Consider the following 12,221-nt stretch of genomic DNA (forward strand, 5'->3'; position numbering starts at 1 on the left):
CATCTTCCAGTACTTTGCGATGAGTATTCTTGCTGCTGTTGTAGCATACATAAAGAATGTTCTGTCTTTCTTTAGCACCGATTTCCCGACAATGCCCAGGAGAAAGGCCTCTGGTTTCTTAGGGAAAGTGTACCTGAGTACTTTTTTCAGTTCATTATAGATCATTTCCCAGAAGACCTTAATCTTTGGGCACGTCCACCAAAGGTGAAAGAATGTTCCTTCAATTTCTTTACATTTCCAACATTTATTATCGGGCAAGTGATAATTTTTTGCGAGCTTGACTGGGGTCATGTACCACCTGTATATCATTTTCATAATATTCTCTCTTAAGGCATTACACGCCGTAAATTTCATACCTGTGGTCCACAACCTTTCCCAGTCAGCAAACAAAATGTTATGACCAATGTCCTGTGCCCATTTAATCATTGCAGACTTAACCACTTCATCTTGTGTATTCCATTCCAACAACAAGCTATACATTCTTGACAGATTCTTAGTACTGGGTTGATTTCTGTCTTTCTTTTGATAGGAACTGTGGATAAGGTCTGAACTCACTGCCCTGTGGGTTCCTTGAAAAGGGATGATTGAAAACAGAAAGGTCAGGAGATGTCAAACAAAAAGTTCATTTTTCTACTGTTAATTCCTGGCTGCATTTCAACAAATGTTGCCAACTGAATAATTCTTAATAGTTTTTCTCTTCCCACTTCATCACATTCTCACTTTGAATCAGAACATGGTATCCTTTAGACATGTGGGTTTTCATCTATTTATTTTACTTTTTGGTTTAAGGAATTTATACCACACTCCTCTCTCTCAAACCAGCTTACAGAAGGGGGAAAGAACAGAAAAAAGAAAGTGCTATGTAAAATTTAAATTTATTTAAAATTAACTGACGAATGGTGCCCTTGATCTTATATGCCCTATCTTAGTGGAGAACTGAATTTAAGACTGGAAGAACGAGTAATTGGGAAAAACTTACACTGCCAGATTTGAAATTGACTGTCCCAGGTTCTGCTATTTTGGTATTCCTATGCAGGAACTCGTGAAGAGAGACAGAAATAATTGGACTAAATGTCAACCTTCCCTTTAGATCTTGTTTAGTTTTTAACTTACCTTTATTCTTGTTCTGGGGATTTCTCTTCTATTGTTTGCCATTTATGATTTGTAGGCACCTTCTGTTACAAAATTGATAAAGGGGGGGGGCGGACCCACAGAAAATCTAGTATCTGTCTGGCCTATTATCAACCACACAAGGAAATGTGAAATCTCAAAAACATTAAGCAAGCGTGCCTTCGTAGAAGCCACTGTTGGGGGAAAGACGAAAATGTACATCAGCTAAAAGTTGCAAGAAATCACACAGAGAGGAAGACCCCACCAGAATTCTTGCTCTTTTTGTGTTTTCCTGAACATGAAACCCCATTCTCACATCAAATCTCCAGCCGCACCTCTGATTGGTTCTCTCTGGCCACACCTCTGATTAATTTTACTCTTCATCAGAATTGTAATGGTAAAGGGACCCCTGACCATTAGGTCCAGTCGCGGATGACTCTGGGGTTGCGGCGCTCATCTCGCTTTATTGGCTGAGGGAGCTGGCGTACAGCTTCCGGGTCATGTGGCCAGCATGACTAAGCCGCTTCTGGCGAACCAGAGCAGGACACGGAAACGCCATTTACCTTCCCGCCGGAGCGGTACCTATTTATCTACTTGCACTTTGATATGCTTTTGAACTGCTAGGTTGGCAGGAGCAGGGACCTAGCAAAGGGAGCTCACCCCGTCACAGGGATTCGAACCGCCAACCTTCTGATTGGCAAGTCCTAGGCTCTGTGGTTTAACCCACAGCGCCACCTGCATCCCTTCATCAGAATTTGTCCTCCATGAATTCATGACTTGGCACTAAGATGCTTAGACTTCTTTTTGTTACCTTTCCTTTGCTTGCAACCTTCAGTTGCAATTTCGAACTTTTCTTTCGTTGCAATCTTCAGCGACGGATGATTCATGGCGGATGGAAGGAAGTCCTGCATTGGCAGCCCGTCACCATTAAACTGTGGAACTCGCCGCTGCAGGAGGCCAGCAACTTGGATGGCCTTGAAAGATGGGCAAAAATGTATAGAAATCAGGATAAGAATTGTTGGACATGTAAGAAGGAGGGGAACTTCCATCATATGTGGTGGACGTGTACCAGGGTGAAAGCCTATTGGGATCTAATTTACAATGAATTTAAAAAGATCTTTAAATACAATTTCAATTTAAAAAACCAGAGGTGTTTCTGTTAGGTTTAATTGGAGATGAAATTCCCAAAAAAGATGTGAATTTGTTTATGTATGCCACAAGGGCCGCAAGGATACTTCTGACTCAGAAATGGAAATCACAGGAGCTTCCAACAGTGGAAGAATGGCGGAGTAAGATGGTGGAATATGTGGAGTTAGCAAAGCTGACGGGGAAGATCCGTAATCAGCGCGACGAACTGTTTCAAAAGGACTGGAGCAAATTTATATTATATATGAAAGAACGTTGTAAACACCTGAAAACGTTTGTAGCTTTGAGTTGAAATGTTTTGTCATGTGATTATAAGGAACTGATTTACCTTTAATGAGGGGAATTTTAAAAAAAATGAGAGAAGGTAAAAAAGTGGTTATAGAAATGCTAAGAATAAATATGTATGGAAGTCAGAAAGAGGAGCGAGAGGAGGTCGATGCTCGGATAGAGCAATATTTGAGTTTATTGAATTATGTATGGAAATTGTAACTATGATAAAGTCGAAAATGCAATAAAAATTATTATAAAAAAGAAAGAAAGAGGGAGAGGTGGGCAAATTCATGGAGGAGAATAAGGCTATTGATAGTTACTAGCCGTGAAAGCTATGCTCTGCCTCCACTGTCAAAGGCAATAATACTTCTGAATTGCTGGAAACCGTAGGAGGGGAAAGTTGCTGTTGGGCTGTGGTCCTGCATACGGGTTTTCCACAGGAATCTGGTTGGCCAGTGCGAAAACAGGATGCTGGATTAATCGGGCAGCAAGACTCTTGTCAGGGGATGCCAACTTGAAAAAAATATTGGGGGGGGGCTGCAGGTAAACCCCACTCCGCATAATCAATCACAAGACATGGTGCACAAACACCATTTGAATGACAATGCCCATCAACTGGGGTTGTGTGGCTTCCTCAAATATTTTATGGGGGGGGGTGTCCTGAAGGGACCTTGGCTCCAAGGAGTTTGGTCCTATGCTCTTGTATCACCCTCTTTCAGCTTTCCTTATCAAAACAACTACAGTGGTACCTCGGGTTAAGAACTTAATTCGTTCTGGAGGTCCTGAAACTGTTCTTAACCTGAGGTACCACTTTAGCTAATGGGGCCTCCCACTGCTGCTGCGCCACCACCATGCGATTTCTGTTCTCATCCTGAAGCAAAGTTCTTAACCTGAGGTACTATTTCTGGGTTAGCGGAGTCTGTAACCTGGAGCGTCTGTAACCCGAGGTACCACTGTACTTCTTCCGCAATCCCTTATAGCCAAGTAAGATTGTCTTCCATAAACACGGTTTTAACAGTGAGTCTGTAAGCGACTGCGGAGGCCAATTCTGGATCCGCACGCCCTTCCACAGTGAGGACATTGGTTTCCAGACAGGAGCTGATCATGGCGGGGGTTTGCCAAGCATGCCTTCCTCTTTGCACGTTTCTCCCTTGCGTCCTGAGTTTGAGTGTCTTCAAAGCCCATGACACCTTTGGTAAAGGCTGTTCTCCAACTGGAACGCTCATAGGCCAGTGTTTCCCAGTTGTTGGTTGCTTATACAGTGGTACCTCAGGTTAAGTACTTAATTCGTTCTGGAGGTCTATACTTAACCTGAAACTGTTCTTAACCTAAAGCACCACTTTAGCTAATGGGGCCTCCTGCTGCTGTCGCACCGCCGGAGCACAATTTCTGTTCTCATCCTGAAGCAAAGTTCTTGACGTGAGGTACTATTTCTGGGTTAGCGGAGTCTGTAACCTGAAGCGTCTGTAACCTGAAGCATATGTAACCCGAGGTACCACTGTACTACATTTTTTAGATTTCCCTTGATCAGATGCACAACACTCTAACCATTAGGCCACAGTGCCTCTCCCTCCCTCTGCAAAGCATGGATCGCAATGGGCTTTTTGACGAAGGACGTAGGTAAGGCATCGATCACATTCAAGGCACCATGATGCCCCTTCATGAACAGCCATGGCTTCCCTCAAAGAATCATGGGACCTGCTGTTTGCTAAGGATGCTGAGAGTTCATAGAATCGTAAGACTGTTGTAGTCATCTAGTCCAACCCCCTTGCAATGCAGGGATCTCAACATCCCATTTGAAACCAAGCCAGACCCTGCTTAGCTTGGCAAATGGGCTAGCAGTTTTATTGCTGTGCCATTAGCAGATCCCTTATCCTGCCCCCATCCCAGAGATATACCGTATTTTTCGCCCTATAGGACGCACCGGCCCATAGGACGCACCTAGATTTTGGGGGGGGGGGGAATAAAGGGAAAAAAATTATTTCCCCCCCCCCAGGCGCGGGACTGGGGCGGGGGAAGCTCGGGCTTCCCCCTCCCCCCCCCCCCAGAATGGGACCCAGAGCGATGCCGAAGCTGCGTGCAGCTTTGGCATCGCTCTGGGAGCTTGCGGGGCTGGAGGAGGGGAAAGCCCTCCGCCAGCCTTCTAGCCAAGTCGGGGGACAGCGGGAAAGGCGCGCTGCGCCTCCCGCTGTCCCCCGAGTTTGCGGGGCTGGGGCTCTCCTGAAGTCTGGAGAGCGAGAGGGGTCGGTGCGCACCAACTCCTCTTGCACTCCAGGCTTCAGCGAAAGCCTGCATTCGCCCCATAGGACGCACACACATTTCCCCTTCACTTTTGGAGGGGGAAAAGTGCGTCCTATAGGGTGAAAAATACGGTAATTCCTGAAATCTCCTGAAGAACAAGGGCAAAATCTGGATATACCAACAGCTGGGAATCACATGTCTGGAGAGCGCTGCACTCATGTCCTGCTTTTGGGTTGTGGGTTCAAACCTCGTGTTGGTCAAAAGATCCTATTCCAACTCTATAATTCTTTGATTCTAACCTCAGGCTTTTTTGTTCTTAAGGCAGGGTCACTGGTCCCAGCAGTCGGCCAGCCACAACCAATTGATGGAGCCTTCATATTTAGAGGCAGTTTACCCCCTGTTGTAAACAAAAATTGCCCTTTTCTCTTATGGGGTATCCAAGAGCCCATATAGAGTCCTTACATAGGTTCCCTATTGGTAGGAGAGAATAACAGAGGCCAACCAGAGAATATTGAGAAGCAAAGCAGCTAGTAAGCTTGATCTTTATTGCTCTGTTGCAACAGGGTGCTCCCCTCCACACAGGAGAGAGGAGGGACCCAGAAAAATGGCATGCAAGGCCTTATAAAGACTTTTGAAATTGCTACCCTGTAGATCAAGACCACCCCCAGAAACATCATACATACATCACAGAAGGGGTGTAACCTAAGACCACCCCTCAGATACATCACACCTACATCACAAAAAAGGCGGTCTAAAACAGAAATTTGAATGTTGTTTTTCTCCTGTCATTGTTTATCTCCTGTCTGGCAGGTTACTTGATTGGATTGCCTGGGGAGCCTGGCTATTCATTTGTAGTGATAAATACTTAGTTCCTGGGCCAGGTCACAGGCTCACACCCCATTCAAACACAGACATACTCTTAAGACAGGATTTGTGAAGGAAAAGGCAATGGGGAGGCTTTTCTATTTTGACCTTGCAGAGAAAACATTTGCTCAGTTTAGGAATCAAAATGGCCTCAGGTCGCTCTTCCTGTGCTGATCTATGTACGTGCTTGGTTGGTACACTTATGAACATTGCCATATATCTAAGACCTCAAAATTCCTATCACACTCCAAATGACAGTTTTGGCGGTGAACGGCTGCAGGTAAGTGGTCTTAAAGCTCGGGTCCTGGTTGGCCACTGTGTGACCAAGACGCTGGACCCTTTCAGTCTGACCCAGCAGGGAAAGCCCCCCCCCCTCAATCTTGCATTACTAAATAAATGAACCCACAGCCAATTATGAGACTGCTCCAGACCAGCCCTCAACCCTTGCTATTCATTACAAGCGTATCGCTTAAGCATAAATGTTCTCTGGGTGTGTGTGATCTTACACATTACAAAAGGCAGAGTCATTTAATAACCACGCTTTTTTAAAAAAAAGGTGTGACTTTCTCCCCCCCTAAAAAAACCCTTTAAGAAATGAAAATAACACCCAAATAGTTATTTTCTCAGTCCAGCCTTGCCACACGCTGCCTGCCATGAGATTACTTGCTGCGGGGGGGGGGGGGGGGGGACGAGAGAGAACAAAGCAGCTGCCTCGCACGGAATGAGACCCTTGGTCCCATCTAGCTTAGTGGTGTCTGCACGGACTGGCAGCACCTCTCCAGGGTGTTATTCGGCAGGTGCTGGGGGGGGGGGGGTTTGAATCTGGGACATTCTGCATGCAGAGCGGGTGCTCCACCACTGAGCCACAGCCCTTCCTCTACTAAAGAGGGCTCCTAAATAGCACTTTTCTGTTTCTTTAAGCGCAACCTTATCTGGAAAAAATAATAGCAGGTGAAAACTCTGCAAGCCGCAGGCAGCCGGCAGACCTCAGCTGCCTTTTAAGCCGAGGCAGGGGAAACACTGATGACCCTCTCTAAATGATGCCGGATTTCACCTACCATCACACACACTCCGCGCTCTAACCATTGCTCATGCTGGCTTGCTGGGAGTTGAAATCCAACTGCATCTGCGAGGGCCAAAGATTCCCTCCCTCGCACGCGCGCACACTTCTTGGTTTAAAAGAGTGCAAAAACAAAGGGCGTTAAAAAAAAACAACCCCAAAAAACACCTGACCGGTCAACCCTGGATAGGCTTGTCCCCATTTCACAGGAGGCAAACTGAGGCAGATAACGGGAAAGGCGGGAGATAAGCTACCGGTAAGCGCCTGTGATGTGTGATTTGGAAACCACGTTCTCAGGCAAGGATGGCCGCAGACCTAGGGTTTTTTTTTTAATTTTAAAAAAGTTAATTGCATGTAGGCCCCTCGGGGCGGAGTCCTGAGGTTGACCGCAGCCCCAATGCCCCCCCCCCAACCCCGTGGTTGATTTTATTCTTTTCTTTCGCCCGGCGCAGATCCCGCGCGCTTTGGAGAGGTCCCTGCGCCCTGCGCTCTCCTCGCCGGGCGGGCGGGCAGAAGGGCAGCCTGCGCTCTGCCCACCTCCCATTTCTGAAGAAGAGGGCAGAGAGACCCGGAGTCGCCATGGGTGCTTGGAGTCGCCCTACGTGGCTGCTGTTCCTCCTCTTGGTTCTGCAGAGGGTCGCGGCGCCGCCTTCCCAGGTGAGGCATCCGCGCGGCTTAAGATCGGGGAATGGGGGAATCAGTCGTGGGTTTAAGTTCCTTCCTTGGAGGTTTTTGAGCAGAGGCTGGATGGCCACGTGCCATGGGTGCTTTAGCTGAGATTCCTGCATGGCGCGCGGGGGGGGGGGTTGGGCTAGATGACTGCTGGGGATCCCTACAATTCTATGCTTCTGAGAAGGGGAAGAACCATCGCACGGTTTTTGAGCACTACTAGGTGGTAGACTCCCTTTTCTGAGCAATGGGGACTGGGATTTTGGATCACTTTTTAGGGGAAGGACACGCAGCGCGTGGTTAATCTGTGGAACTCGCTGCTGCAGGAGGCAGTGACAAATGCGTGGGGGGGGGGCTAGCGATGGCTCGTGGCTATGCTCGATGGCCATGTTCTCCTTCCACTGTCGGAGACAGTGATGATTTTATTATTATTATTATTATTATTATTATTATTATTATTATTATTAGCCCACCCATCTGGCTGGGTTTCTCCAGCCACCCTGGGCAGCTTCCAACAAAGTATTAAAATACTCAGGTTAAGTACTTAATTCGTTCCGGAGGTCCATTCTTAACCTGAAACTATTCTTAACCTGAAGCACCACTTTAGCTAATGGGGCCTCCTGCTGCCGCCAGAGCACGATTTCTGTTCTCATCCTGAAGCAAAGTTCTTAACCTGAAGCGCTATTTCTGGGTTAGTGCAGTCTGTAACCTGAAGCGTATGTAACCTGAAGCGTATGTAACCCGAAGTACCACTGTACAGTGGTCTGTTAAACATTAAAAGCTTCCCTAAACAGGGCTGCCTTCAGATGTCTTCTAAAAGTTGGTTGCTTCTGAAGACCAGTTGCTGGAAATCACAGGAGGGCGATTGCGCTTGAATCCTGCTTTCCCTTTGGGGCATATGGCTGTGAGGACAAGATGATGGGCCATTGGCCTGATCCTGACCCAGTGGGCTCACCTCACGTTCTTTGCTGAGTGGTAGAGCACCTGCTTTGCATGCAGAAGGTCCCAGGCTCCGTCTTCAGTTAGGGCTTGAAATCTCCCCTGCCTGAGATCCTGGACAGCTGCTGCCAGTCTGTGTTGGCAGCAATGGGCTAGATGGCCAGTGGCCCAACTCACTCTAAAACTTAAGCCCCTTCTCCTGACTTTATTCCAAAAAATCTTGCCCAGGTTTTTTTGGGCAGGGGGGAACTGAGAGATGGGTGTCCTCTTGGCTGGCAGGCACCCAAAAATGTAAGAAAGACCCTCTTGGGTCAGATCAGGGGACTGCCGGTCCAGCGCTGGTGCCTCTGGGAAGCCAACAAAGTATCAGGGTGAGGAATGAGCCTGCAGCTGTTTGGCATGCAGAACGCCCCAGCTTTGATCCCTGGTGTCTCTAGGTAGGGTGGGAGGAGAACGATGTTTGGAAAAACTCAAGAACTGCTGCTGGTGAGAGGGTGGATGTGAGGTACTTGTACAGTGGTACCTCAGGTTAAGAACTTAATTCGTTACGGAGGTCCGTTCTTAACCTGAAACTGTTCTTAACCTGAAGCACCACTTTAGCTAATGGGGCCTCCTGCTGCCGCCGGAGCCCGATTTCTGTTCTTATCCTGAAGCAAAGTTCTTAACCTGAAGCACTATTTCTGGATTAGCGGAGTCTGTATCCTGAAGCGTATGTAACCCGAGGTACCACTGTACTTTCAAAGCGCATTTCCTCCCCACCCCTCCGAAGAATTCTGAGCACTGTAGTTTGGGAAGGTTTGCTTGGACCTGTCACTTTTTGAAGAGCGGTGTGTGTGTGTGTGTGTGTGTGTGTGTGTGTGTGTGTGCCCAGAATCCTTTGAGGGAAAGATCATGCACTGGATGTGCTTAAAAGCCACTGGAGATGGGCTTCCAATGCATTGCCATTCAATGACCATTGGGATCCCTTCAAACTACAATTCTACGGATCTAGGATAGGAATGAGCGAGGAGGACCAGTACTGTGGTTCCATCATCACCACCACCACCATCATCATTATTGAAGGCAGCTTCCCATGTTGGGTATGGGGAACATTTTGCCCCATTTTACTTGATTGGACTGCCTGGGGAGCCTGGCCAATCTTTTGTAATGATAAATACTTAGTTCCTGGGCCAGGTCACAGGCTCACACCCTATTCAAACACAGACATACCCTTAAGACAGGATTTGTGAGGAAAGAGACAATTTGACCACTTTGACCTTGCAGAGAAAACATTTGGTCAGTTTAGGAATCAAAATGGTTCCAGGTTGGTCTTCCTGTGCTGATCTATGTACGTGCTTGGTTGGTACACTTATGAACATTTAACATATATCTAAGACCTCAAAATTCCTATCACAGCCCCAAGGTCACCCCGATGAGCTTCAGGACTGAATGGCAGATTTGAACCTGGGTCTCTCCCACGTCCTAGCACGTTTGCACCCTAACCACTATGCCGCACTGCCTCTTGCGGTTTTGCTGTGGACGGAGCTGCAAGCGAGTGCTTTAATGTGGAGAGGAACGGGCCGGTGTCCTTCCGCCTCCTGGCATGTGTGCATAACAGCAAAACCTCGCACGTGCAGCTGTTGCTGTGGATCTTGTTCAACCCAGCAGCTCTTTCTCCTGGGGCCAGGAAACCCAGCCATCTTTGGCTCCCTTACTGGCTAAGCCAGCCCGAAAATGACTCATTCACTAATATTTTTCTGAGGCCACTGAAACCAGAAGGCTGATTCAGAAAATTTCAGTTTGCAAGAGATGAGTGGCGAGACCAGGAAACTGGCGGGGTGACAACAACTCCTGTCCTCATTTGGGAATTGACTTGGCCGGCAGGCAGAAAACTGCACCCCTCACTTTTCTGAATCGGCTTTCCCCAGTCCCCTCCCCAAGCACGCTCTTTGCAAAAACCACCCGACCACATCTGAGAAATTTGCAATAACCCTCCAGCTACCTTTGACACAGCGGTTTAGAGCTGAGAAAGGGCTGCTGTTCAAATGGGAGAGCATCTACATCATGGGTAGGCAAACTAAGGCCTGGGGGCCGGATCTGGCCCAATCGCCTTCTAAATCCGGCCCACGGACGGTCCGGGAATCAGCTTGTTTTTACGTGAGTCAAATGTGTCCTTTTATTTAAAATGCACCTCTGGGTTATTTGTGGGGCCTGCCTGGTGTTTTTACATGAGTACAGTGGTACCTCGGGTTACATACGCTTCAGGTTACAGACTCTGTCAACCCAGAAATATTACCTTGGGTTAAAAACTTTGCTTCAGGATATATATATATAGTCTGGCCCCCACAAGGTCTGAGGGACAGTGGACCAGCCCCCTGCTGAAAAGGTTTGCTGACCTCTGATCTACATTGTGTGCAGAAGGCTCCAGGTTTGACCCCCCCCCCCCATGGCAGCATCACCAGATAAGGCTGGGAACGGCACTCCTGCCAGCCAGTGTAGGCCAATGACCTGACTCAGTATAAGGCAGCTTCCTGCATTCCGACTGTAAAGGTAAAGGGACCCCTGACCATTAGGGCCAGTCGTGGCCGACTCTGGGGTTGCGGCGCTCATCTCTTTATTGGCCGAGGGAGCCGGCGTACAGCTTCCGGGTCATGTGGCCAGAATGACTAAGCCGCTTCTGGCCAACCAGAGCAGCGCACTGAAACGCCGTTTACCTTCCCGCCAGAGCGGTACCTATTTATCTACTTGCACTGGCGTGCTTTCAAACTGCTAGGTTGGCAGGAGCAGGGACTGAGCAATGGGAGCTCACCCCGTTGTGGGGATTCGAACCGCTGACCTTCTGATCAAGAAGCCCTAGGCTCTGTGGTTTAACCCACAGCGCCACCCGCGTCCCTTCGCATTCCGGTTGTACCAGCCCTTTATTTGCAACCATGAGGCCAAAATCTTGCTAGTCCTTTTGAGGAAATGCCGCAGCGCGGTGGCAGAGCACTTGCCTTGCAGGCAGATGGTCCCGGGTTCAACCTAACCCTGCCTGCAACCCTGGAGCGCTAGAGGTTGGATAGTTCAGCTGGCTAGAATGTGGTGGTGACAGTGCCAAGGTTGCAGGCAACAGCCAGCAAGTCAAGACCCCAGTCGATTCAGCCCCGTTCCTCTCTGACCTCAACGTCCTGCTTAACCACATGTGGCGACTCCAGACAGCGGAGAGCATGAGGGAATCTAACTGTTTCGGGAGGAGACTGGACTGGATTGGGTCTATGAGTGGAATGGGATGCAGAGGTGAGCCCTCCCCACCCTTGTTAATTGAATAGCGCTTTCTGGGAGAACTGCAGAAAAGCACACACACCTCCAAGCTCACGATAACAAACACATGGTTCATTTTGGTCCACCAGCTAAACCTACACATCCTTCCCATCGATGCCCAGAACAGGGACCTGTACAGAGTTGCGACAGGCAACTCCCTCTTTAGTGAGAGCTGCCTGTCGTAACTCTCCACGAGTCCCCGTTCTTAGCATCAAACACTTCAGGGTGGATATCCTGCGTCTTCGGAATTACCGGATGGTCTGGTGTTTAGCCGGAATCCTCTTCCTAGCTGCTTCCTCCCACTGATCAATCTAGGAACAGTAATGAATCTCCCAAGTTCTTTTGCTTGGCTCACATATCTCTAATTAAAAAGGCAAGGAGTAAATCTTACTGGGGTTTATAAAGCTTGTAAAAGAACAGCTATATAGTCCTGCATTGCAGGGGGTCGGACTAGAAGATCCTCAGGGTCCCTTCCAACTCTATATTTTGTACATTCAAACAGTCTGCATCTGGATTTTAGGCAGTGGTTTCCTCAAAATGGCCCAGATGGAAACCCCTCGGACTTCCCACCCCTGCCTTAACAGGAAACATCAAGGAACAAGTGGGTGGGCTTTGCTCATTTTTATTATTATTTTTTGCCACC

The 12,221-nt window shown here is 48.2% G+C and overlaps 1 protein-coding gene across 1 annotated transcript in view; it reads left to right on the plus strand.

The window, feature by feature from the left end:
- Positions 1-5,882: 5,882 nt before the first annotated feature.
- TNFRSF8 (TNF receptor superfamily member 8) overlaps positions 5,883-12,221 on the plus strand; it is a 28,052-nt gene continuing 21,713 nt past the window's right edge. The window contains exons 1-2 of the mRNA XM_077930927.1: positions 5,883-5,911; positions 7,144-7,348. Coding sequence (XP_077787053.1) covers positions 5,883-5,911; positions 7,144-7,348 — 234 coding nt within the window. The remainder of the gene's footprint in view (positions 5,912-7,143; positions 7,349-12,221) is intronic.

Source organism: Podarcis muralis, chromosome 7 (assembly GCF_964188315.1).
Source record: "Podarcis muralis chromosome 7, rPodMur119.hap1.1, whole genome shotgun sequence".
In the NCBI taxonomy this organism is placed as follows: domain Eukaryota; kingdom Metazoa; phylum Chordata; class Lepidosauria; order Squamata; family Lacertidae; genus Podarcis; species Podarcis muralis.